General features: G+C 41.1%; 1 protein-coding gene across 1 annotated transcript in view; it reads right to left on the bottom strand.

Moving 5' to 3' along the window:
* ZFAND3 (zinc finger AN1-type containing 3) overlaps positions 1-25,431 on the bottom strand; it is a 250,970-nt gene that overhangs the window by 28,014 nt on the left and 197,525 nt on the right. The window contains exon 6 of the mRNA XM_084623757.1: positions 2,512-2,682. Within this exon, the coding sequence (XP_084479883.1) occupies positions 2,512-2,682 (171 nt within the window). The remainder of the gene's footprint in view (positions 1-2,511; positions 2,683-25,431) is intronic.

The raw sequence follows: 25,431 nt of genomic DNA, 5'->3' as shown, positions 1-25,431 counted from the left end.
AAACCGGACAGTCTCTACGTAAAAGAATAAATGGAAACAAATCAGAAGTCAAGAATTATAACATTCAAAAACCAGTCAGAGAACACTGTGCCAACGTAACTGTTTCAGTAAAAAAAACTACATCCCTATCTGAAATAGTTATACTGGTACAAAATCTGTATATAGACAAGGCCTTTGATTTAAATACTTATCAATTTTAATAACATGAAGCTACTAACTAAGGGAAGGATCTTTTTTTTAAAAAAATACCATTTTTAACTTCATTGTCGCTTATGTTGCAATTTTTTTTTATTTTGGCATCTAATTGCCGCTTTTGTTTAACCAGACAGTGCAAAGATGCTTATACTGTGGCTCTCAACCCTTCCAGACTTCTGTACCCCTTTCAGGAGTCTGATTTGTCTTGTGAACCCCCAAGTTTCATCTCACTTAAAAACTACTTGCTTACAAAATCAGACATCAAAATACAAAAGTGTCACAGCACACGATTACTGAAAAGTTGCTTGTTTTCTCATTTTAACCATGATTATAAATCCTCCAGCTGGAAGTTAAATATTCTACTTACATTTCAGTGTATAGTATATAGAGCAATATACACATGCCATTGTCCTTATGAAATTTTAGTTTGTACTGACTTTGCTAGTGCTTTTTATGTAGCCTGTAGCAAAACTAGGCAAAGATCTAGATGAGCTGATGCACCCCCCGGAAAACCTCTGCATAATCCCAGAGGTATACTGCCACTGGTTAAGAACCACTGGCTTAGACAATAAAATCTCTACCACTGACTTATCCATAGTGGGGGAGGTGTACATTTTCACATTTGCAGTTTCTATTGTTTGGATGGAAATACTTTTCTACCAAACTAGCAGTGATAGGGCAACAGTATGTTGATTGCCAGTGTGATGGCTTTATCTTCATATGAGAACTTATTTTTAAATGGAAGTTTAGAATTTGCAGAATACAGCAAAAATTGCTGATTCTAAAATTACACAATCCACTTATTTTTATACTTGCAAAATTCTCTTGACCTTGATGTTAGGGAGGATTTTTCTGTGTGTATTTCAGACAGGCATTTACAAACTCCCTCATTCAAATTGTGACAAATGCAGCCTAAGAGCTGCAGCTTCTGCATCCATCATGCTGGGAAGAGAAACTGTACCAAGCTATGTCACAGAGAGCAGGGCTGCAGTAGTTTGCTGAAAATCTCACCAGATGCCTTACTGTGCTTGTCCAGAACTGCGTTTTCAATCAGCTTCCATTAAAATCTCTACACCATAAATTTTGATTTTATAAGCAGTTAGTGGCTTGTCTGATTTTCCATGTAGTTTCTGTACACATCTATGGTCAATACCCAATACCAGGGAGTTAAACATGTTTCATCCTTACCAGAGTTCTAGGCCGTACAGGGTTGTCTTTGTAGCACTTACTTCCAGGAGACATTTCATATTGAAGATAGGACCCCCTAACTATGCTCGGACAATACTTCCTCTCAGTTCTGTGTAGTAGGACATCCCAGAGTGCATTGGTCCAAATGCCACAGGTGTCATTGTGTTTACAAGTCCTCTGAGCACTCAATTACTGTAGTGAGGCATCATGAAACAAGTAGCAAACTTCACCAAATGTATAAACATCAACAGGATTAGGAAGTGTGGTATGCAGGAAGCACAAACTTAGTTGATACATGATTGTGTTATGAAAAAAATTACTATGCAAATAAAAGTACCATGTGTTTGTTGTAACCACGTCTAATGAGTGTATTGCAAATTGATTACAACAAATACAATTGTATTTGTGTGGATGAGACAATTTCTCCCATGGTGTCTATCGCATTCATCACTTGTCCATGTAATAATACAAGTTCCAAAATCCAATAGATTTAGAGTAGTCTGAATGAGACAAGCTAGTGGTCAGCATAGGCAATAGCATCCACCCTGAAAAAACCTCAAATAGCTGAACAGTTTCCTCAACTTATGGAACAGTCTCCTTTGGGATGACATCAAGAATAGAAACGTTCAGCACAAAGGAAAGGGGTGGTTTTTTGGAAAGTTACAGACCCATCTAAAGATAGGATTCTTACATAGGGAGAAAGGACTGTCTTGTAATTTACATACAGGACAGAGGAAGACCTGTGTTTCTGCTCCAGGTTCTGCAGCAGACTTTTGTGTGATCTTCACCAAGTCAACTGACCTTCTCTGTGCTTCAAGCTTCTTCAGCTGTAAAGTGGGCATAACATTCATCCACCTCACAGGGAGTTATGAAGCTACATTCATTTATGCGTGTTAAATGGTTTGAGCTCCTTTGGTAGAAGGCTCTACATAAGGACAGAGCATTAGTGGAAATTGATCTGACAGTATTAACTGTAATTTTTGCCACCAATGAAAGCTAGATCCTCTCTCTCAAATTTATCTTTAAAAGGTCTGAATAGGACTGCTACATTTTCCCATCCGTGCAACGGTACCTAATGTCATTCTGTCAGAAAGCTTAATTTTAACAGTATTGACAACCAGTACTTACCACAGCGACATGATCCCAATTCCTGCTGTACTAGCTCCAGTTTTGTTTGGCACTGGAAGCACCTGCGTCTGCTCTTCTGTTTGGATCGACTGGTTTCCTCAGGCCTGTCATTACTGTCCTCCAGTAGCCGTGGCCGTTTCACAGGAGAAGCCTCGCTCTCTGACTGTGAATCTGTAATATTCAGAACAAACATTTGGGGGAAATGTTAGAACCTCCTTTTTGAGGTCCTGTTCTAGAAAGATTAACGGTCTATTACTTGCATCTGGGGTCACTTGCAAGGATTATGTTCCTTCCTGTTCTATTGCATATATACATTCTTCAGCAGTCAAAACAGGCACCAACTAAGGGAGCAATTATCTTTGTTCCCTACAAGGACCCCTCCTGGCTCACAATACTGAAAATCAAATAAACTGGATAACTCCTCCCGGCCACAGCTTAGTTGTACACAGACACATGTAGCACGCACACCATCCTAAACAACTGTAAGCTTCATTTAGTTTCTCCTACATGACTTTATTCCCCCTATACAAACCAACTGAACGAGGCTTCTGATGAAAGCCAACTGAAAGCGAGTTCAGCCTATTTCCTGGCTGGATAGAACAGAGGCTTTAAGGCACAGCCTGCTAGCTACAGTTCTGAAAACTGAAGGCGGAATACAAAAGCATCATACTGTGCCTCCCTTTCTCTACAAGGATAACAATCTAAATGTAAACGATTACACATCACCAAGATAAACTAACCCCATGGATGCTATAGATTCAAAGTACTCCTGGATTCTCTCTCTAAACTAGGCACAACACTACTTCCATTAATAACCTTTTTCATATACATTTCCTCTTATAAGAAAGCGTGCTACTCTTAGAGGATGTAAATCCGCAGATGCTTCAGTTGTTAGTGTATCTGTCATAAGAATGAGAAGCTAATTAATTGTCTGCACATGACATTTTGTCAGACCACAGCGATTGGCACTATAGAAAAGTCCAGGATGAATGGATCCCACTCTCAAACCTGCCATCTTGCCTGTGGGATGCTCTTCACACTACCAACTTCCTTCAGGCTAAAAAGGTTAGGTAAGCATTTGTTTTAGGTGAGAGAGTGCAGGAGAAAATCCTCTGTTGGGAATCCAGGATTCGGAGAGAACAGGCGTTCCCAGACACCACGGTCTCCCAATATTGTCAGATTCTGAGGTACCCTTTCTCCCCCACCCCCAGGCCTAGAAACAATATAATATTTAAAACAAAAATCAAATCTTTCTTCTTCCATTTCATTTCTGCAACCACAGTCCCCCTTGATACAACATCCACCTCCTCAGAAGTTAACCTTTCCCTGCACAGGAACAAAAGGCTTTTGTTTCCAAAAAGGTACATTAAGTGGACAATATTTTGAACAGCAGCTCTGCTGTAACATTACAGGCCTGCAATAAGGGGGCGGGGGACCCTAATTCAACAGTGCTGTTGCAGCAGAACCAAGTCTCAATAACTTCCTGAAAGTGGTTTTGTCCCATCTACACTACAAATCAAACTGTCTGCAGTACTATTTCAAGTAGATCCACTGCTGAAAGCCAGTGTTGAAATGGGTCAACATCCTAGTGTAGGATGGGGTCTGAGAAAAATCCATCTTACTGTAGCGACACCAATTGTAAAAACATACATTCAACAAGATAGAACAAACAATGCTTCCTGGCAGGACCCTGGCCCTGTAAACAGCTTTATTTTAAAATGCTATTGTGGGTTCACTATGATGACGGAAAATGTGTTTAATTTGTGTGAGCTGAACCAGTTTTTAAAATAAAGTTTTCATCAGCAAGAATATTTTTAGGACCAAATTCAGTGCCCTGTGCTTGCCAGAACACCCTGTAAAGGGGTGAGGAAGCGAATCATTACCCAAGTAACAAAGCCACTACAGGATTAGCACAACAGCGTAAACAGTTATCCACACCCTTGTTATTTTCCATATTGCGCCTCTTCCCAGCCAATCTGTCCAAAATGCATTAGCCAAAGTTCTCTCATCTAATTAGACCATCTCACCCCACTTCTGACTTGCACCAATGACTTCCCATCTTGTCCACCATATACAATTTAAACTGCTCTATTTTCTTGCCCTCAAATGCTGCTCTGTGTGTAGTATCCATAGGTGCCTGCCTCCTAGACCAGTATACAGGGAACCTACAGCTCATTCATATCCCACCAAAAGATTCACTTTTGTGAGGCCCACAAATGAATGACTTATTACATTTAAATAAGTTTACCTAAATCGATTCCTTCTGGATTTCTAAATGCATCTGTTTTTCTGTATCAGTCTTTTTAATCTGTTTTGTATAGATGACTGGTGCTTAAGTTATAAACAAACAAAAACAAACAAGTGCTCTCTGGGCACTCAGATACCACAAGGAAGGAGGCCATGACAGAATCTAGCAGGGAAGATGGAGAAATGGATGCTTACTCGTGGGGGAATTCTGCGCCACTGTGCATGTGCGGAATTTATATTCCCCGCAGATTTCATTGCTTTTCCGCAGAAAAATGACTTTCTGACAGGGATTCATAGATTCATAGATATTTAGGTCAGAAGGGACCATTATGATCATCTAGTCTGACCTCCTGCACAACACAGGCCACAGAATTTCACCCACCACTCCTGCAAAAAACCTCACACCTATATCTGTGCTATTGTCCTCAAATAGTAGTTTACAGACTTCAAGGAGCAGAGAATCCTCCAGCAAGTGACCCGTGCCCCATGCTACAGAGGAAGGCGGTTGTTTCTATTGCGGTTTTCTAATCAGATTTTACCAAAATATATTATAAATCCTTTTTTCTGATCTTTATAAGAAAAATGAAATCTGAACAGAAAGTGGTGCTTTTGTGTACACATATATACAACCTCCCACCCCCATGGTAAACTTAGGGCTTGTCTACATGGTATAGCAATGCGCACTAGAGGAGCATGAATTCTAAAGTGCACCAATGTGTTCAACACTCACTGGCTTGTGTAGACCCTGCTGGTGTCACCTAAAAGTTCCCTAGTGTGCACTGACAAATTAAGAATACTCAAGTGCATTTTTATCAATATAGTGGGGGGAAAGACATCAAGGAAGTCCCCACATTGACATTACACTAAATTAACATGCAAAAAAAGGTTAGTTTATAATCCCTCCCCCGCCAACACTATAATGCCCACACACTCAGCTGCCCAACAGATTTGTTCTTCTAATGATACTACAAGGGGAATAAGGTTATTAAAAAAATCCAAGAAGCAAAGGGAAACCACAAGAGCAGTCATGAGACCCTTTTCAGCAGTATGTTTTGGGTGCCCAGGACAGCTGGCAGAGAGGTAAATCATTGTGGGGTAGGGAGTGGGACTGGGGAAGACCTGGCTGGTGGCACCTACCCTGCGCCAGGCTCAGCTGCTAGTCTTGGCTGGGCTGGGGAGGAAGAGACTTCCTCTTCCCCGGCATGGAATCCAGGAGCAGGTCAGACCCACCCCCAGATTTTACCCACAGCTGCAGAAAGCTCTGCCAACTCCCCCCCGCAACCCCTTCCCCCGCTTCCTGCGCCCATCACTCCTCAGCTGCAGGGGGAGGGATCCCTGTACAGGGAGCTGCTCCCCCATCCGCCCAACCCCCATGCATGCAGACCCCCTCATGACTCTCCCGCTGAGCCTCACCGCCCCGCACTCGAACACTCGCCCCACCCGATAAGCCCCACTCCCACTGCACCTGGACCACCCTGACGAGTCCCCCACACCCAGATCCCCACCCCAATGAGGCCCCCACACCCAGACCCCCCTGCCGAGCTCTATCTCCCACCCCAAACCCAGACCCCTACCCCCCCCTTAGCCCCAACTACCTTCACCTGAATCCCCCTGCAGTGTACCATTACCCCACTACCATGCTGGAGCCTCCATATTTATTTGATAAATAAAATCTGCAGAGTTTTGCAGAATTTTAAAATACTGTGTGCAGAATTTTTAATTTTTTGGCGCAGAATACCCTCAGGAGTATATGGATCTTTGTCGTTATGGATCGAATGGCACCATTTTACCTCAAACCACCTCTATGCAGCAATGTAGGAGAAGTTCCATGACAAAGGCTCTTTGAACAGGCTCCAAGAATCCTAACTAAGCCAGACTCCTGAGCAGCAGACCTGCATCAATTCCACTGTCTTCACTATACCTAATGATATTAGGCTGGGCATACTGGATTCTGAGGGTAACATACACCTGATGTGCTAGGAGTACTCCTTTCCACAGGAACAGTAGCCCAGTTCATGCTGTGTTTAATAATGAAGCCTACTACAGTACACCTCTTCACGGCTAAACAGTTGGGGATAACAGGAACTATCCTACTTGCCAGGATTCATCACTCAAAGCAACATTCGACACTGCTGTTCCCAAATGGTTAACCTCACACATATCTTTGCTCTGAGAAAAATAAGCCATTCTGGTTCTTCTCAACAGTCAATTTTGCATTTTAAATTAAGTTAATGGAACAAACAGTGGCCTACTGGTTTATTATGAAGTCTCCATGAGAAATGTAAATCCATGTGCCAAGCAGTATCCAATTTAGTTAATATAGCCAAATCCTGTGGAAAGGCTCCCCCTAAATTAGATAAACAGCTGCCCAGGGTCAGGCTTGCAACTGTATAATTAACTACATCCAAATATTAAATTACACATTTCCTGTTGATTAATAAATGACTAATCAAATATATAGAGAAGATGGCTCATAATAGAAATGAGAGAAGATTTAGAAATAAAGCCTTTTAGATGCCCATATCTTCCTGGCTTGCTTGGTTTAAACACTATTTTGTTAGACTACAGAGAGGTTGCTTAGCCTAATTTTAAAGGACAGTAGCCCGTTTCTCAGTTATCTGATTACTTAGAAATTATATTGAGTATTACATGCTCAAGTACTGTGCAAAAACTAACTAACCCTCACGACAAACTGCAATGCAGGGAAGCACTATCCCCACTTTATGGATGAGGAAACTGAGGCAGGGAGATAATGACTTGCCCACACAGTCAGTGGAAGAGTTGACATTAGAATTCAGAACCGTGACTCAACTTGGTGTTCATTCCCCCAGATCACCCTGCCTTCCAAAAGATTAAAGTAAAACACGTACTTGAAATCTTGCATCAGTAAAGTATAGGGAGCAGACAATGAATGGAAATAGTTTACGTATAGTTTTAGTGACAGGATAGTGAAATGCAAGACACAAGTACGTTCAACAGCATGTTAGAGGAGCTGCAGAAACTGGATAAAACTGATGAAGCCACTGAAGTCAAGAGTCAATTCTAATTAAAGCAATTAAACAATCAAGAAGGGCTACAACAAAGTGGATGCTTTCAGGTGTTGACATGTTCTTACAAAACAAGGTGGCATGTGACCAACAGACAAGGGTGTTTAAAAAACAAAATAGTAAGTTTTCATGTTCATTCTGGAGGTCAATTCTTTTCTACTTCTAACACAGCCTGGTAGAGAAAGGGAGGAGAGAGCTTTCCGTTTCTTAATTGCAGGTGTAAGAATACAAAACCTTATTCTCGTGAAGGAAGGCAAAATTAAATAATTGAGCTATCCCAAGGTTTCATGAGGAGTCTCCTCTACAGAGGAACACATCACTCTGTCGTCCATTTTCACTAACTGCAACTCCACATTTAGAGATGGGAAATTTGGATTTTTCTAATCTACCTCTAAGGATGCAGATTCTTCTAATTGTAGCTTCTCTGTCAGACTCATTTGAAAGTGAGAGAAGATTGGTAATTTAGTAGAGCAAGTTTTAAATTGGAGAGTTGAGTAGAAAAACAAATAGAGCAATGTTCTTAAAAATTCTGTTTGGTCTCTAACAGAAACTCACATTTGTTCCTTACTGTCACAGATCTTGTCTTCGTTACTTATGTTCTCCAGCTTGTAATTTCCAAATAAATCATGCCAGGACTGTCAGAACTGAATCCCAGTCTTCCAGTCACTCTCCTTCCACAGCAGAGTTTGCAGACTGCGCATACATGGCTTCACTAACAATCACTGTGGCTCTTTCCTGACATTGCCAGGGGACTGTGAGGGCAGCAGAGAGGTGAGTGCTTGGAAAATGTAGAGGATGGGGGAAGAGAAGGAAAAGAAGCAGGAGAGAAAGGAAATCCCTTCCCTTGCTGCTTGCTTTAAGAAAGAAATTAATCTGTTTAATCTCTAGCTTCATGACAGCTTTTGAGGAACTCAATCAGGCTTTTTTGAACCCATCCCACTCTGACAGATTGACATTTATGATCCCAACTGCCTGTGCAAACATTGGTAAGAGCAATAATTAATGAACCCTCACACATCACCGCTATCTCTCCTCAGACCATTTAAAAAGGAGCATAAGCTGTTAAAACCTCTGTCCACAAAGAACCCCGCATAGTCACAGGTAAAAAACACAACAGAGACTTGGAGAAATATAGGCAGTTTTTTTCAGCTAGTCTTAAAGCAAGGGATTATCATTCTCCTAATATGCTGAACTACACATTAGGAATATCTAAGAGGAAACAGCCTAATTACCTGATTTTTACTATTGCATTTGCCAGAATCTTTTTCTTTAAATAAACTGTATCGTATATTTCAAGTGAAGTTAAAGTTAACACATCTGTTTGAAATAGTATTTGCGTGTTTGCTGTAGCAATGGAAGTTCAACCATTCAAGGGGACTGGAGCATAGCAAAATTCGTAGCCATTTCCTCCAGCAACTTCTCCAACCCCTACTCCCCTTTGATACATATTATGTATTGTCACATTTATTATTATTATATGTATTATGACAATTATTTTGAAACCCTGGTAATTACACTGTGGATGATATTCCCCCCACACAACCAGAATCTGCATTTTGAAAGCGGGTCAGATATCCTGGTGTTCAACTCCTTCGTATTGTCCATTTCAGCAAGGAACCGATTTACTTTTTATTTCCCTGGATTTCTATAGGACATATTTTCAGGAATTTTCCCCATAGAGTTCAGGTGTCCACGTCAGAGTCCTGAGGATCCTCTCCTATTTTTCTCCCTGCAGGATCCACATCATCCTGGTTGAGACGCAGAAGGAATTCCTTTTAGGACCCATCAGGGCTGCTTCTGTTATGGTAGGGCAAGTCAAAGGGGCAATTCTAGATGGAGAGGTCACTTAACCAATATGGGACCCTCCCTCTTTTCATTTGGGTTGAATTTACTGTATCTTCATAGCATTTATATTAGTTCGCCTTCACTGCCTACTCAAAGTAGAAAGGCCGAATGGTGACCCTTCAGGTATTTGCAAAACAGATGGTTGTCACAACATAGAATTCTGACCAAAAAAACAAAACCAAAACAACAAACTGAACAATGGCTGTAGAGATACAGAAAGTTAGAAACAAATGAGTAATGGCCTTTTATTACACTTCTGTCCCCCTCACCAACAGCTCATTTGCATGTGTCTGATAGGCCCTTTTTAAAAGTAAACCGACGCAGAAGTACTATACCACACACCATGTCTTAAACAAATTTAGTGTTTGTGTAACAATAGCCTAGTCTGACCTAGTCTAGGGTTTTTTCCAAGATTTTACCAAACTAGTGATCTTTGGTTCTTGTTTTGGGGTCTTCACAGATTCCTTAATCATAACTGTTCTCTGGTACTTTGACCTAGCACTCTAGATAGAGATGTAGGTTTTAGCTGTGGTATCTGAACACCTTCCATATTAAATTGCCCATCCAAAAGTCCTACCATAACATAAAATTATCCTGACAACTCCTATTTTATGCAACTTTTTTCAATCTTTTTAGGCTGTAGCTCGTAAACCCCTATCCACAACACATTTCCTTACTAACATTTAATGAGAAGTCCTGCTGTGATAACTGGGCCTACAAATTTACCCTAATTGTGAGCTCAATTGTGAAAAGTGAGTGAAAGTTCATAAAGTGTCACAATAACCTACAACCATAAATGTTGGTGGGAAAAGGTGGTGTGATACATGAAAGGGGGGAGACGGGGAAAGAGTAGCTCCCTTTGATAGACACCCAGCCAGCCAGTTAGCTGTAAAATCCCCCTTGGTCTGTTCTCTGCTTGCTCTACCTGTAAAGGGTTAACAAGCCCTTTGGTAAAAGAAAAGGAGTGGCCACCTTACCAAAAGAGCCAATGGGAAGGCTAGAACTTTTTAAAATAGGAGAAAAATTTTCCCTTTGTCTGTTGTTCTCTGGAGAAGGAGACATGGAGCAGCAATGCTATAAGCAGGAATGCTGTGTAAGTCTTGAACCAGGTATAAAAATTCATCTTCCATACGTAGAAGAAATCATTGGACAGGGCATATTTAAATAAACGTGATTAGGCTTATTTCTTTATTTTGGCTTGTGGATCTCCTCTGTGCTAGCCCGAGATGCTTTTGTTTTGCTTGTAAACTTTAAGCTGAACCTCAAGAGAGCTATCTTGATGCTTAATTTTTGTAATGGTTTCTTTTAAGATCTACCAAAAAGCCTAAGTTCCAAATGTATTTCCTTTCTTTTTGTTTTTAATAAATTTTACCTTTTCTAAGAACTGGATTGGATTTTTGTGTCCCTAAGCGATTAGTGCATGTGTTGTTTAATTAGCTGGTGGCAACAGCTAATTTCCTTTGTTTCCTTTCTCAGCTCTTCCCCGGAGGGGGGCGAAAGGGCTTGAGGGTACCCCACAGGGAGGAATTCACAAGTGCTCCTTCCTAGGTTCAATGGGGTTTTTTGCATTTGGTGGTGGCAGCATTTACCAAGCCAAAGTCAGAGAAAAGCTGTAACCTTGGGAATGAAATACAAGCCTGGAGTGGCCAGTATTAATTTTTAAAATCCTTGCAGGCCCCCACCTTCTGTACTCAAAGTGCCAGAGTGGGGATTCAGCCTTGACAGGTGGAAAATGGAGACAGAGACTGAAATAGTTCAAACAAAAAGGCCTCCTGATATAACTCCAGGAGTATATTAAATTATGCCTGGTAAACAAGGAAAGCACGGAATCAGAAGACAGTGAACCAAAATTGGTGGTCAAAATTAGACCTAATTCATGGACAAAATAATGTTCCACCCATCACTCCCTTTCAGGATTCTTAAAAAGAAAATACATTTGGAGGGAAATGAGTGGAGATGAAACAAAGGGGGATAACTGCTGACAGAAAAGAGGGGGAGAGGAGTAAGTTTTACCATCATGGCCGCCAGCCCACCTCTTCCTGGGACCCCAGGATTCACTGGATGACACTGGTATGCTTTTGTCATCCTCATCCTAAGAGGTGTCCTGACCAGAGTCTGCCCAAGATGACATCACCACCTCCAGTGGCTCAGGCTAAATCCTGAGTACCATCTGGCTTGTGATTGACACATACACACACACACATCATCCCCTTTGTGTGTCTTTCCTTCCTTTCCATATTTCTTCTCTTTCCTATTCCTCTAATTTTTTAACTCCTATTTAATAAGAAAAGGAGGACTTGTGGCACCTTAGAGACTAACCAATTTATTTGAGCATAAGCTTTCATGAGCTACAGCTCACTTCATCAGATGCAACTGATGAAGTGAGCTGTAGCTCACGAAAGCTTATGCTCAAATAAATTGGTTAGTAAGGTGCCACAAGTACTCCTTTTCTTTTTGTGAATACAGACTAACATGGCTGCTACTCTGAAACCTGTTTAATAAGAGTCAGGCTTAGGCTGCCAAGACTGTGTATTTTGCAACACTGCTGTGAGCCTGTGACCAGAGAGGCAGCTAAAAGCTATGATTTAACAGCCCAATGCTGGTATAAGTTTATCAGTTCTCGGAGTGGCTGGTAAGACCATGTGCTATGCCTGTGTTTTTCCAGCAGAGGTTGCAAGTGACAGTCAACACCAGAGACGGAAGCTGCATTTTCTCTCTTTTCCCCAAAAGGACAGTTAATACAATCTTTCTACAATCTTTCATACTATCTAAGAGACTATGAGACAAAGGGGAGTTCTTTCTACAGAAAAAACTCTCCAGCTAACGGAAAAGGGAACATGGGATCCTGTTAAAATGAAAGCCTTATTTAATACTTTATATTTCAAATGCTTTAACTGTTTTTCCCTCTTTTCTGTATCTTTAATAAATGATTAAAGTAAATTTTTAATGTTGTGTTTGTCATGGTACTAAGCAGGCTGAGGTCTCTGTATACCAAACCCCAAATCTTGTTTAACGCTGTTTAACGTTGGACAGTGATAGGAGCGTGTTAAAATCTTTGACACTTTTATTCCATCTATATTAATACAACAGTCCAATTTCCCATCCTGTTAAGTATTTGTTTTCTGAGGTTACTACAGTATTCTAGCATTATTATTCACATTAATATTTGTTTATAACCTCTCGCTTTAGAACTTTGAGAACTTGATTAGGGGTTTTTTGGGGGGAAAGATTTTAAAAAAAACTTGGTGCAGTGAAACTTATATAGAGAGTTCCTGTACAACTTAATGTTTTCAGACTCTCCAGGAATCCCTGCAGAACTCAAAAACTCTGTTATGCATCCTCTTCTGTTTCTGTGGAGTGAATAAAATAGAGAACTCCTCATGAAAATTACCATTCTGGAGATTTTGGATAGCACCCAGAAACAACAAATAACTTTTACATTAACTACAAAACAGTTCAACATGCATTTGTCCTGAGTCCTACTGAATGCAACAAGTTTGGAATTCCTATACCAAGCTGTTTTAGATACACAATTAAATAATTGTTAGAAGACTTTCCAAAAGTAAAATACGTCTTTTGACACACCTTTCAAACAGTTGGACAAATCAACTTCAAATTCTGACCCTCTCCTAACCCTCTCCCTGCCCAAATCTGTCAGGAGATCACATATGCAAAATTTCAGGCAGAAGAGGTTTTTTTTAAATGTAGAAGTTATTGAGGGGACTGGGTCAAAACTGACCTGAAAATGAAACCTTATTTATTATAGCAGGAGTGACAGGAACTGCTATATTTAAACTTACTTCAAGTTTTCATTCAAACCACCCCAGTTTTTATTGTTTATAAGCTTTGTGAAACTCATCTTTTGGGCTGAAATTTCTAGGCTTCACTCTTTATGAATGTGAGGGACTTTGTTTAACTAAGTTTGGCTCAAAATTAATCTGTTTAGAGTAAGGGGAAAAAATTCCTCCATTATAAAAAATGGTGATCTAATTTTAAATTGCTTTGGCACTAAAAAAAGGTGGGGTTAAAAAACCCAAAATTTCAAAAGGGAAATAGTTTTCACTGGCAATTAGCTGAGACTGAGTTTAATTGTGAAAATTGGTTTGATGTGACCAAACCTGATACAAATCACTCTGCGCAGCACATTTTGAAAAGGACCTTCTCTCACTAGGCTCAACAGGAGGGAAACTACAGAAGGCTGCACTTCATGTGTGAATGGCTAACTGCAGCACAGTGAAAAATTTATCAGAGCCCTTTCATTCACTGCCTAGTCTGTAAAAGCTACACGGCTTAAACTTTGCAGGAGGGAATCTCTCCCTCCACACCTTATACCAGGGGTGGGCAAACTACGGCCCGCGGGACCGTCCTGCTCGGCCCCTGAGCTCCCTCCCCCGCAGCAATGCCGCTGTATAGCGCGGCTTGCGCCCTCCTACCTCCCAGGCTTTCCAATAAGCCTGTCCTGCTGCTCTGAGCAGCATGGTAAGGGGGCGGGGGGGTTGGATAAGGGGCAGGAGGTCCTGGGGGACAGTCGGGACAGGGGATGGTTGGATGTGGCAGAGGTTAGGGGGGCAAAGGGGGTCAGGAGACAGTGGGGTTGGGTGGGAGTCCTGGGAGGGGGCAGTCAGGGGACAAGGAGTGGGGAGGGGGGGATTGGATGGTTTGGGGATCCCGGGGGTCCTGTCAGGGGTAGAGGTGTGGATAGGGGTCAGGGCAGACAGGGAGTAGGAGGGGTTGGATAGGGGGCGAGGGTCCCAGGAGGGGGCGGTCAGGGGACAAGGAGCAGGGGCGGTTGGATGGGTCGGGGGTTCTGAGGCGGGAAGTCAGGGGACAGGAAGTGCGATGAGGCAGGGGCCAGGCTGTTTAGGGAGACACAGCCTTCCCCACCCGGCCCCCCATACCGTTTCGCAACCCCGATGTGGCCCTCAGGCCAAAAAGTTTGCCCACACCTGCCTTATACAGCGATTGGGACAGGATGTTCTCATAGTATAAAAATGGCCACACTTGGTAAGATGAATGGTCCATGTAGTCCAGTATCCAGTCTTTGACAGTGGCCAGTGCCAGATGCTTCTGACATTTGGAGATTTAGAAATACCTGGAGCATGGGGTTACATGCTAACAGCCACTGATGGACCTATCCTCCATGAATGTATGTAATTCTTTTTTGAACCTATTTATACTTTTGGCCTTCACAACATCCCCTGGCAAGGAGTTCCACAGGTTGACTACGTGAAGTAGTACTTGTGACGAAGTGGGACTGTTCTTAATGTTTCCTCTGAATACTGTAGGGGTGCCTCAGTTTTCCCTAGGCATTTCTTAAGTCTCTAGGTGGTGGGATAAGGTGTGAGCTTCTTGCCCTGCAGAAAGTCTGCTCACAGAGAGGAGACTTCACCAGAGTCCTGTCTGGCTTCGTAGGGAGCAGTTCGAGAGCATCGCCTGGGGACTCCGTGACAGTACTTCCCTTTGTTTGTTTTAAACATGCTGCCTATTAATTGTATTGGGTGACCCCTGGTTCTTGTGTTATGTGAAGAGGTAAACAACACTTGCCTTTTCACTTTCTCCACACTATTAATGGTTTTGTAGACCTCCATCATATCCCCCGTTAGTCATCTCTTTACCAAACAAACAGCCGCAGTCTTTTTAATCACTCCTTATATGGAAGCTGTTCCATACCCCTTCTCATTTTTGTTGCCCTTCTCTGCACCGTTTCCAATTCTAATATATCTTTTTTGAGATAGGGCAACAAGAACTGCACACAGTATTCAAGATGTAGCCGTATCATGGATTTACATATTGGCATGATATTTACAGTCTTATTATCTATCCCTTTCCTAATGGTTCCTAACATTACCACCTTTTCAGTGGTAACAGCTAATTTAGACTCCATCATTTTGTATGTATAGTTGGGATTATGTTTTCCAATGTAAATTACTTTGCACTTAGAAACACTGAATTTCGTCTGCCATTTTGTCACCCAGTCTTGTGAGATCTGTTTGTCACTTTTCACAGTCAGCTTCAGGCTTAACTATCTTGAGTAATTTTGTATCATCTGCAAGTTTTGCCACCTCACTGTTCACCCCATTTTCCAGATCATATATGAATATGTTGAACAGCACTGGTCTCAATGCAGATCATTGGAGGACCCCACTAGTAACCTTTTTCCAATACGAAAACTGACTATTAGATCTTTTCACCAGGTATTGATCCACGAGAGGACCTTTCCTAACTGCTTACACTTTGCTTAAGAGCCTTTGGTTAGAGACCTTGTCAAAGGCTGTCTGAAAATCCAAGTACACTATATCAACATGATTGCTGACTCCCTCAAAGAGTTCCATAGATTGGTGAGGCATGATTTCCCTTTACAAAAGCTGTGTTGACTCAACATATTGTGTTCATCTATGTGTCTGATAATTTTGTTCTTTACAGTAGTTTCAACCGATTTGCCTGGTACTGAAGTTGGACTTACTGGCCTGTAATTGCTAGGATTGTCTCTGGAGCCTTCTTTAAAACAGCTGTTACATTAGCTACCCTCCAATCATCTCTACAGAGTGTGATTTAAGTGTTAGGTTAATGGCACAGTTAGTAGTTCTGCAATTTCATATTTGAGTTCCTTCAAAACTCTTGGGTGAACATCATCTGGTCCTGGTGACTTATTACTGTTTAATTTATCAATTTATTCCAAAATCTCCAATACTGACCCCTCAAGCTGGGACATTTCCTTGGATCTGTCACCTAAAAGAATGGTTCAGGTGTAGAAATTTTCCCCACATCCTCTGTAGGGGAGACTGATGCAAAGAATTCATTCAACTTTTTCCCCAACACCCAGCCCCTCCAAAGTCTGTAACGGGCATTGAATAAAAGCTTGGCATTAACACTCCAAAAAAAGAAAAAAAAACAACAAAAAACAAAAAAACAAAACAAACAAACAAAAAACAGCCTTGTCTTCCTTGAGTGCTTCTTAAGCACCTTGATCATCCAGTGGCCCCACTGACTGTTAGGCAGGCTTCCTGCTTCTGCTGTACTTTTTTTTTTTTTTGGGCTGTCAGTTTCTGTGTCCTTAGCTAGTTGCTCTTCAAATTCTTTCTGGGCCTGCCTTGTTATACTTTTATTTACACTTGACTTGCCAGAGCTTATGCTCATTTCTATTTTCCTCACTTGGATCTGACTTCCAGTTTTTCTACAGTGTCTTTTTGCCTCTAACCTCCACCTTTACTCTGTTGTTTAGCCATGAAAACATTTTTTTTTGGTCTTCTTACTGTTTTTTTTTTAATTATTATTTGGGGTATAAATATAGTTTGAGCCTCTGTTATGGTGTTTTTTTAAATAGTCTCCATGCAGCTTGCAGGCATTTCACCCTTGTAACTGTTCCATTTAATTTCCATTTAACTAGTTTCCTCAGTTTTCAGTAGTTCCCCTTTTTGAAGTTAAATGCTACTGTGATGGGATTCCTTGACACTTTCGCCCCTACAAGGATGTTAAACTTAATTACATTGTGTTCGCCATTACTATGCAGTTCAGCCATATTCACCTCCTGGACCAGATCCTGTGCTTCACTTAAGACTAAATCAAGAATTTCCTCTTCTTAGGTGGGTCCCAGGACAAGTTACAAGCAATCTAACCAAACAATTCTACTTCAAGAATTTTTTTTTTTACCTAGGAAACCCCCCAAATCTCTATTTCAGTGACTTTAAGGACTTGTCTCCACTTCAAATGCTACAGTGGCAGAGCTGCACCACTGCACCTGCACCACTTTAGCACTTCACAGTAGACACTACTTACACCAACAGGAGGTGCCTACCGTCAGCATGGGTAACGCCCCTCTTCGGTGGCTAGGGTGATGGAAGAATTCAGTTGACCTTGCTGGTCCACACCGGGGGGGTCAGATCAGCGTAACTACATCTCTTAGGGGTGTGGATTTTTCACACCTCAGAGACACAAGCTATACTGAAGTAAATTCCTAGTATAGACCAAGCCAAAGATACATAGTTAAGCTCTCATCAGAATATAGCAAAGTTGCAGCTGCATATGTCATTTTAATTATAACTGCTTGTCAATCTGCATTTTTATGGACTGATTTTCAAATATACTTTTTCCTACAGCCTTAGGTAAATGAGCCTTGCTAACATCCTTTAGGTCCTTCAAGTCAGAAGAAAAGAAGGTTGTGTAGCTGGCTGGGAGGAAAATGTGTAGTCTTTGGCTGCTGACTAAATTAAGATACTTAACAGAAAAAGACTTTTTTTATACAAGTCTAAATCAATGGCATGCTAGACTTTTATGACAATGAAAATAGTATATGTATGTGTGAATGGAAATACAATGCAAAATGCTACGCAGGCATAGCTAAAATAGTATGGTATGTTTGAGAATATGTGAAATGAATATGAGAATATGAGAAAATGGATTGGTTGGTCTCTGGGGTGCCGCGGGTACTCCCTTTCTTTTTGCGAATGCAGACTGGCACGGCTGTTACTCTGAAACCTAGGATCATGATTATTAGACCTGGTCAGAAAAAGGATTTTCCATCCTGCAAAACACTGACATTTGCTGGGGGGAGATTTCATCCTAAACTGGGACACAGCCGAAATTTTGGAATTTTTTGAAAAGCAAAATTCGAAACTTCATTCTGTGTCAATCAAAATGTGTCATTTCAATCCATTCGAAACATTTTCATTTTGATTTCATCCATTTCTCTTTTTTTAAATATATAAAATGAAAAATAGTTTGGAAACAAAATCAAACCTTTTCATTCCAAACATGTCAAAACGTGATGCTCTGACATTTTCAGAATGATTTTTTTTTTTTCAAAACAAGATTTCATCAGGCTCTACAACTTAGTGAAAATTTTCAGATTCATCAAAAGAGCATTTTGATTCAGCAAACTGTTTTGACTAATTTCAGAGTAGCAGCCGTGTTGGTCTGTGTTCGCAAGGAGAGGGGGAGGACTTGTGGCACCTTAGAGACTAGCCAATTTGTTTGAGCATAAGCTTTCGTGTATTTTTGTGTATTTTCCACTTTATGCATCCGACGAAGTGAGCTGTAGCTCACGAAAGCTTATGCTCAAATAAATTGGTTAGTCTCTAAGGTGCCACAAGTCCTCCTTTTCTTTTTGAGAATATGTGATTATTAAATTCAAAAGTAATGCATTCACGTGCACATGGGGCAGAATTAAGGTTATGTGCATGATCTTGAATCTTTTTAACTCTTAAGTACTTAATTTTGAAACCTTAATATTTTTGTTTTTTTAAAATATATACAAACAATTTATGTACATAGGGTCACTAGTTTCCATTGTGCTCTGTAGACAAATAGGAAGATAAGGACATTACCTTTTAAATGTAGATTGTAAGCTTCTCAAGGCAATCATAAGAGGATGACAATTTGTAGAGGGGAAATGGAAAGAAGACAAACCCAAAAGGGGGGGAAGTGTACACCGCAGATTTCTTCATTCCTCCCTCCCTCCCTCCAAACTTTCAGCAGTTTGCTTTGCCTCATCCCCATCCCCTGAGTGAGAAAAGAAGCATACTGTAGTAGAATGTAATTTAATGAGGTTGCTACCATCTCTCTCATGAAATGAAACATACCAATCTAACTCCACTATCCAAGATGAATGAAATGAAGGTAGTAAACAGCACAAGTGAAAACTAAACTAGGTATTTAAAACTCTTGAAATATTAATCTAAGGTATGATTAGTAAAACTGGAAATTTTTTTTTTTTTTTACTTCATGGTAAAAATTTTCCCAGAAAATTTAAATTTCCTTTAAATGCTAATAAATCTTGTCAAATTGGTTTGCTTACTACTGTCGTTGAACAATTGTGCCATCTTACAGAGGGCTCCTGCACTACAGTTTGTTTGGTGGTAGGAGGCATTCTCCCCTAGCCCATCATGTACTTCCATTAGTGTCATGCCTGTCTTTATCTGGGAATGTTAATTTCTTACATATTGTTACTTACACACCCAATTGATTCAGTTAATATGCATGTTCAAATGTAGTCAGGCACCTGCATTACAGAGCTCCTTTGATGGATTAATAGAGGGATTTCAGTTAGGTTAAATGTGTTATAAGGCAATGGCCACCTGAATTGTTGCTAGTTGAAGAAAAGATTGACCTTGTTTATAAGCAAAAATAGTCTGAATTACTGTCTCACTTTCCAAATCACCTGACAGAAAGGACACTGCAAACCTCTAGAGCCCAAAATAGCTGCTCAGTTTATGAATGTGGAGGAAGATGGAGAGCCTTCTCAAACATTCAGTCTAGCACCAGCTGTCTGTTGTCTGTTACAGATGCAAGCAGCGGAGATGCTTGTCTAAAAACAGCTGCCAGCTGCAAACCCATGCACCTATAGTAACAACCAGTGATTGGCAGGTACCATGCTGGGTTTGTGATGACCCTTGATAGTTCTGGGCAATTTATCCAGTGTAGAAATTCCATGGTAATCCAGGGAGGTTAAAGGAAGTTGTTACAGCTGGGAAATTGAATGCCATATGATTCTTACATTCAGCTTATCAGCAAAGCAGAGAGTGACATCTCCTCAGCTTTTGGAAGGCTAGTAGTAATACTTTCTTTGCGGTAAAACTGAACTATTAGCTTCCCAAAAACGTTTTATAGATGCCAATGAAAAAATGATAAAAATAACCTGTAGGAGGTTTTCTTTTCCGTTCATAAAAATTAGAACTTTCGTGCTCAAAAACATTGAAACCCTTCTAAAAAACAGAAATTCCACAACACACTAGGTCACAAAATAGTTTATAGAAAGTTCAGCTAAAAGGAGGGGTGCTATTGAGGTTTAAGGAATGGGAATGAACTGTGTCATGGAAAGTGTTCAAAATAGGTAGGGCAGGACAAGTGTAGACAAAAGTAGAGAGGTCAGAGAAGAGGCAGAGCAGAGACTCGAGTAAAGTGATCAAGTAAGGAACGGGATGAGGTCATACAAGTAGAACGGTGGGGTGTTCTGAAAAGCAATTGGATGCAATCACATATATATCACGTGCATCCCATCCATCTGTAGTATTTAAAGAGAACCAATCACTGTAAGACCTAAGCATATTTACATATGCATATGGTTGTTAACCTCTGAGAAGAGGACAAGAAGCAATGCGCTTAAACTGCAGCAAGGACAGTTTAGGTTGGACATTAGAAAAAACACTTCCTTTCAGGGTAGTTAAGCACTGGAATAAACGGCCTATGGAGGTTATGGAATCTCCATAATTGGAGGTTTTTAAGAGCAGGATAGACAAACACCTGCTAGCGATGGTCTAGATCAGGGGTGGGCAAACTATGGCCCTGCAGATGTTTTAATCCGGCCCTCGAGTTCCTGTCAGGGAATGGGGTTGGGGGCTTGTCCTGCTCCGTGTGTGCTGCGGCTCCCAGAAGCAGCGGCATGTCCCTCCTCCGGCTCCTATGTGTAGGGGCAGCCAGGGGGCTCCACACGCTGCCTCCTACCCCCGCCCGGGTATCGCGGGCAATGGGAGCTACAGGGGCTTGCGGATGGGGCAGCCTGCAGGGCAGCCTGCAGAACCGCCTGGCAACACCGCTGTGTAAGAGCCAGAGGGGAGACATGCCACTGCTTCTGGGAGCCTCTTGAGATAAGTGCCATCTGGAGCCTGCACCCCAACCTCCTCCTGTGCCCCAACCCCCTGCCCCGATCCCCCTACTGCCCTCCAAACCCCTCAGTCCCAGCCATGAACACCTCCTGCACCCCCAATCCCTCATTCCCAGCCCCAACCCAGAGCCCTCACCTCCGCCCCCCGCATGCCAACGCCCAGCCCGGAGCCCCCTCCCACACCCTGAAGTCCTCATTTCTGGCCCCACCCCAGAGCCCACAACCCCAGCCGGAGCCCTCACACCCTCCCACACCCCAACCCCCAATTTTGTGAGCATTCATGGCCCGCCATTCAATTTCCATATCCAGATGTGGCCCTCAGGCCAAAAAGTTTGCCTATCCCTGGTCTAGATAATACTTAATACTGCCTTGAGGGCAGAGGACTGGACTAGAAGACCTCTCAACATCCCTTCCAGTCAACAATTCTATATAGAAATAGGACTCAGGGTTATTCAGCTTGTGTAGTACAAAATCACGAATCAACATTGTACATATAACATGGGAACTTTGAAAAGTGTCAGCAGTGGCCTAACTGCTTCCCTTGAAGTCACTGGGAGAAATCCCATATTTATTGAACTACTCAAATGTTGTACTAATTGGAAAGAATGGGTAGGCAAGCTGTAACATTACAATTCTGCGAATGCTCTCAAGTTTATATAAACAGGCAGCTCCTTCCTGCCTCAAAATACTGAGTTGTGTGCTTCAGAGTAGCAGCCGTGTTAGTCTGTATTCGCAAAAAGATAAGGAGTACTTGTGGCACCTTAGAGACTAACCAATTTATTTGAGCATAAGCTTTCGTGAGCTGCAGCTCACTTCATCAGTTGCATCCACCGAATGCATCCGATTGATATTGGAATATCAAAGGATTTCCAAGGCAAAACCACAGATGCAGCAAAGGAGGAGCTGTGAAAAGCTATCCTGATTGCTACTGAGCAAAACACTTTCTGCATTGTCTCTTCAAAATATGGTTTGTGAATATCTATAGAATAGGTGACATGTTCCTAATGATAGTAATCTTGCAATGAGAGACTGTCACTCCATGAGTCGCTGTGTCATTAATGTAAAGAATAAAAATGTATAAACTCTTCTATTTTGATAAATATTCTACTTAATGCATTTGAGAGTAGATTCTGAAATTAAATTGCTGATTTGTTTTCCAACTACTTTAATTTCCAATCAGCATTATCTTAAAATCACATTCTCTCTGGATCACTTTGTTTTTTGGGGCACTATCCTTAGGAAAAGAAGCAGACTTTGCTGTGGTGTGTAGATAGCTTACACTTACAGATATCTGCAGTAAAACAAAAATCAAGCTTTAGCTGAAAAATGTATACTCCATTTTGAAGAGAGAGACTTGGGAAGCATCAACACTGATTTATGATGAAGTGCCCAGTTCTGTGCTGGAGGAGAAGTAGAACAATGAAACTGAAGTTCAGGGAATACACATATGGACCTTGTTTTGACTTGTTTCACTCCTGGTTCTTTATTCAAGTGTTGCAGGGTCTTAGTTCAGTCTTTAGTTGCTCCCTTCAGATTACGTTTGATATGCTAAGTTTGTGAGAGTACGATTGGGGAAAAGGGGAGGTTTACATTGTAGATGCTTTTTTGCGTATCTTATTAGAAAATGGGACAATTTTTAAGTCAGACTGTAGAACGTACAGAGAGCAGCAGAGTAAACCTTGAGAATTGTACACTTCACATAATTTGATTACAGAAATTGGAGAAAGAGAATACCCCGCCTATGAAGCATGTAGTTAGAGGGACCCCTATCATTAAGGCTCAACACAATATCTGCTACTTCCCATCCCTTCCATTCAAGGAATTAATAAGCCTCGTACTTCCATTAAACAGATTTACAGAAGACTCCAAGATTATATCTGTACATTTTAAAGGGTTTCACTGCAAATTAATTCCTAAATGGAAAACAGTAAAAAGCTTTACCTGGAGGTCTCTGCTGCTGTCTGAAATGTCTAAACTTAGATTTTGAGGCTTTACCCAAGAGTAAGATAAAACCTTTGGGACACTGTCCCCATGTTAGAAGTACAGCAATTACCTTCTATGTTGTATACACTTTAAATTTAAACACAGTACTAGAAGAAGCAAGAGATAAGTGTCACGTTTTCTAATGGTTCCAGGATAGTTACTTAATATTGAACTGGTAAAAAAATATACTCTTGCACACTAAAATAGCTCACTGAAAATGATAAAGAGCTATATTTCTCAATATTTTTAAGCCCACTGGTAAGAGAGTTATTACAGATCTGGACAGATAATCAAGCCACTGCTTAATAACTGTAGCACTCTGTGGTGAAATCAACTCAGCCCCTTCAGGCTGACAGTAGCAAAGTCCCTGACGGATTTTTTCAATCGGATATTGGCTGTGTTCAAGTTAACGACTCAAGGATTCTTTGCTACATTCTTTATTTTGCCCTGCTAAGGCAGCCAAGACAAATTAGCCCAATCTGAAGTAAAAGCAAGCCCTCAGCTACCCCTATCTTGTACTAATATATATTTTTAATAAGTTTTGGAAAAGGGGTATAGGTGGGAAATGCATGACATGCAACTCTAATTTCCCTGTCCCTTGAATAAATGGAGATGTGGTTTATTTAAAATTCTGAGCTGTAGTTCTGCTATTTGGGAATAGCTTTCTGAAAGTCTGTGGGTGGATACTGGTAATGAAACAGAGAATTCAGAACTGCGGGGAGCATAAGGCCAAATAAGCTTTTATACCAGTATACATGTGTATTCTTTAAAAATAATTATACAGCTATAGTGGAAGGCTAGTTAACTGAACCCACAGAGGCACTGACTGTTCAGACAATTAATCTCAATATGAAATCCCCCATGGCAAAGTGCTGTAAGTTTAAATTCTCTGATTTTAACCGTAACATTTAAATTTATTGGGTAATGTCCACTCCTCTTTCTCAATGGATCTGAGGAATGATTTTTTAATCACAATACCATTTCACAGAAAGATGATGTCATATCTGGAGTATAAGTGAAAAATCTGATAGTCTCAAAATCTTACAAACTTCATTCACGCAGACTTGGATAGGACTCCTGTCACATGGATTGAAGAAGGCCTAAAGGACGATAAAAAGCGTAATGGGAAATGGCAATGTAGAGGTGGGGCAGATGTTTAGTGAGGTGCAGTATGCATTAGTCCTACCTTTAATAAATGATCTAGAAGGGGGAAAACCAGCAACACGTCTCAATCACTGAACAATCCTTTTCTCTGGCCTTGACAAAAGCAATGTTGCCCTGCTCACGTCCATGTAGATTGCTGCTGCAAAGGCCATTCTCCTAACCCAGTGATACTCCGACCTCAGTGGTTCAGGAGTCAAATTAGCAATCGACATTATCCAAAAGGGCGACAGTAGAGTGAATTCATTGTTTCATTTACTCAAATATTACATATTTATATTTAAACAGTATGACAGGAAATATTTATATATATAATTCTCACAGCAGAATGACCGAAAGTATTATTATTTTATCAACTACAACTACTTAATAACATAGTAAAAGCATCCTGACTGGTTAATAGATTAAATCACACAGTATTTAATATCAAGTGCTGCAATGAGCTGCAGAAGACACACTGAAGAGCCACTTGCTGCTCACGACCCTCAGTCTGAGTATCACTGTCCTAGCCCATCGCTTTGACCGTGTCACCCCTCTCTTTGCATCCCTCCACTGGCTCCCCCTTCTCCATGTCATCAAACATAAGTTGCTTGTCTTCACTCTCAAGGCCTTTCATGGCCTATCTCCCTACTTCTCTCTCAATCGGTATCAAAATATTGACTCCCACCTCCAATTGGCCCATGATGCCAGCCATCATCACCACTTGTTAAATTTCCAAACAACCATCTTCATGCTTTCTCCCATTATGCCCATCACACTTACGAGGTACTCCCCATAAACAGCCAAAAAGCCACCTCATTATCATCAATCAAATCTCTCATCAGAACTCTTCTTTGCCATACTGCTTACAAAAAACTCGACAATGGTTAGGCTTCTGGTGTGCCGAGACCACTGCCTACATGCTGATCAATTTCTCTCTCACCAGCATCTTTAATGGGTAGCTGTGATGGCTTGATAAGAAAGAGGAGCTCTTTCTGGAATGGAGATTATCCGCATGTGTTCTAGAAACACTTCCAGTGTGTGTATTTCTGGGTAGAG

The sequence above is a fragment of the Lepidochelys olivacea genome, assembly GCF_965140295.1.
Source record: "Lepidochelys olivacea isolate rLepOli2 genome assembly, chromosome: 3".
Taxonomy (NCBI): Eukaryota; Metazoa; Chordata; order Testudines; family Cheloniidae; genus Lepidochelys; species Lepidochelys olivacea.
This window is presented reverse-complemented; position numbering and strand designations above follow the sequence as displayed.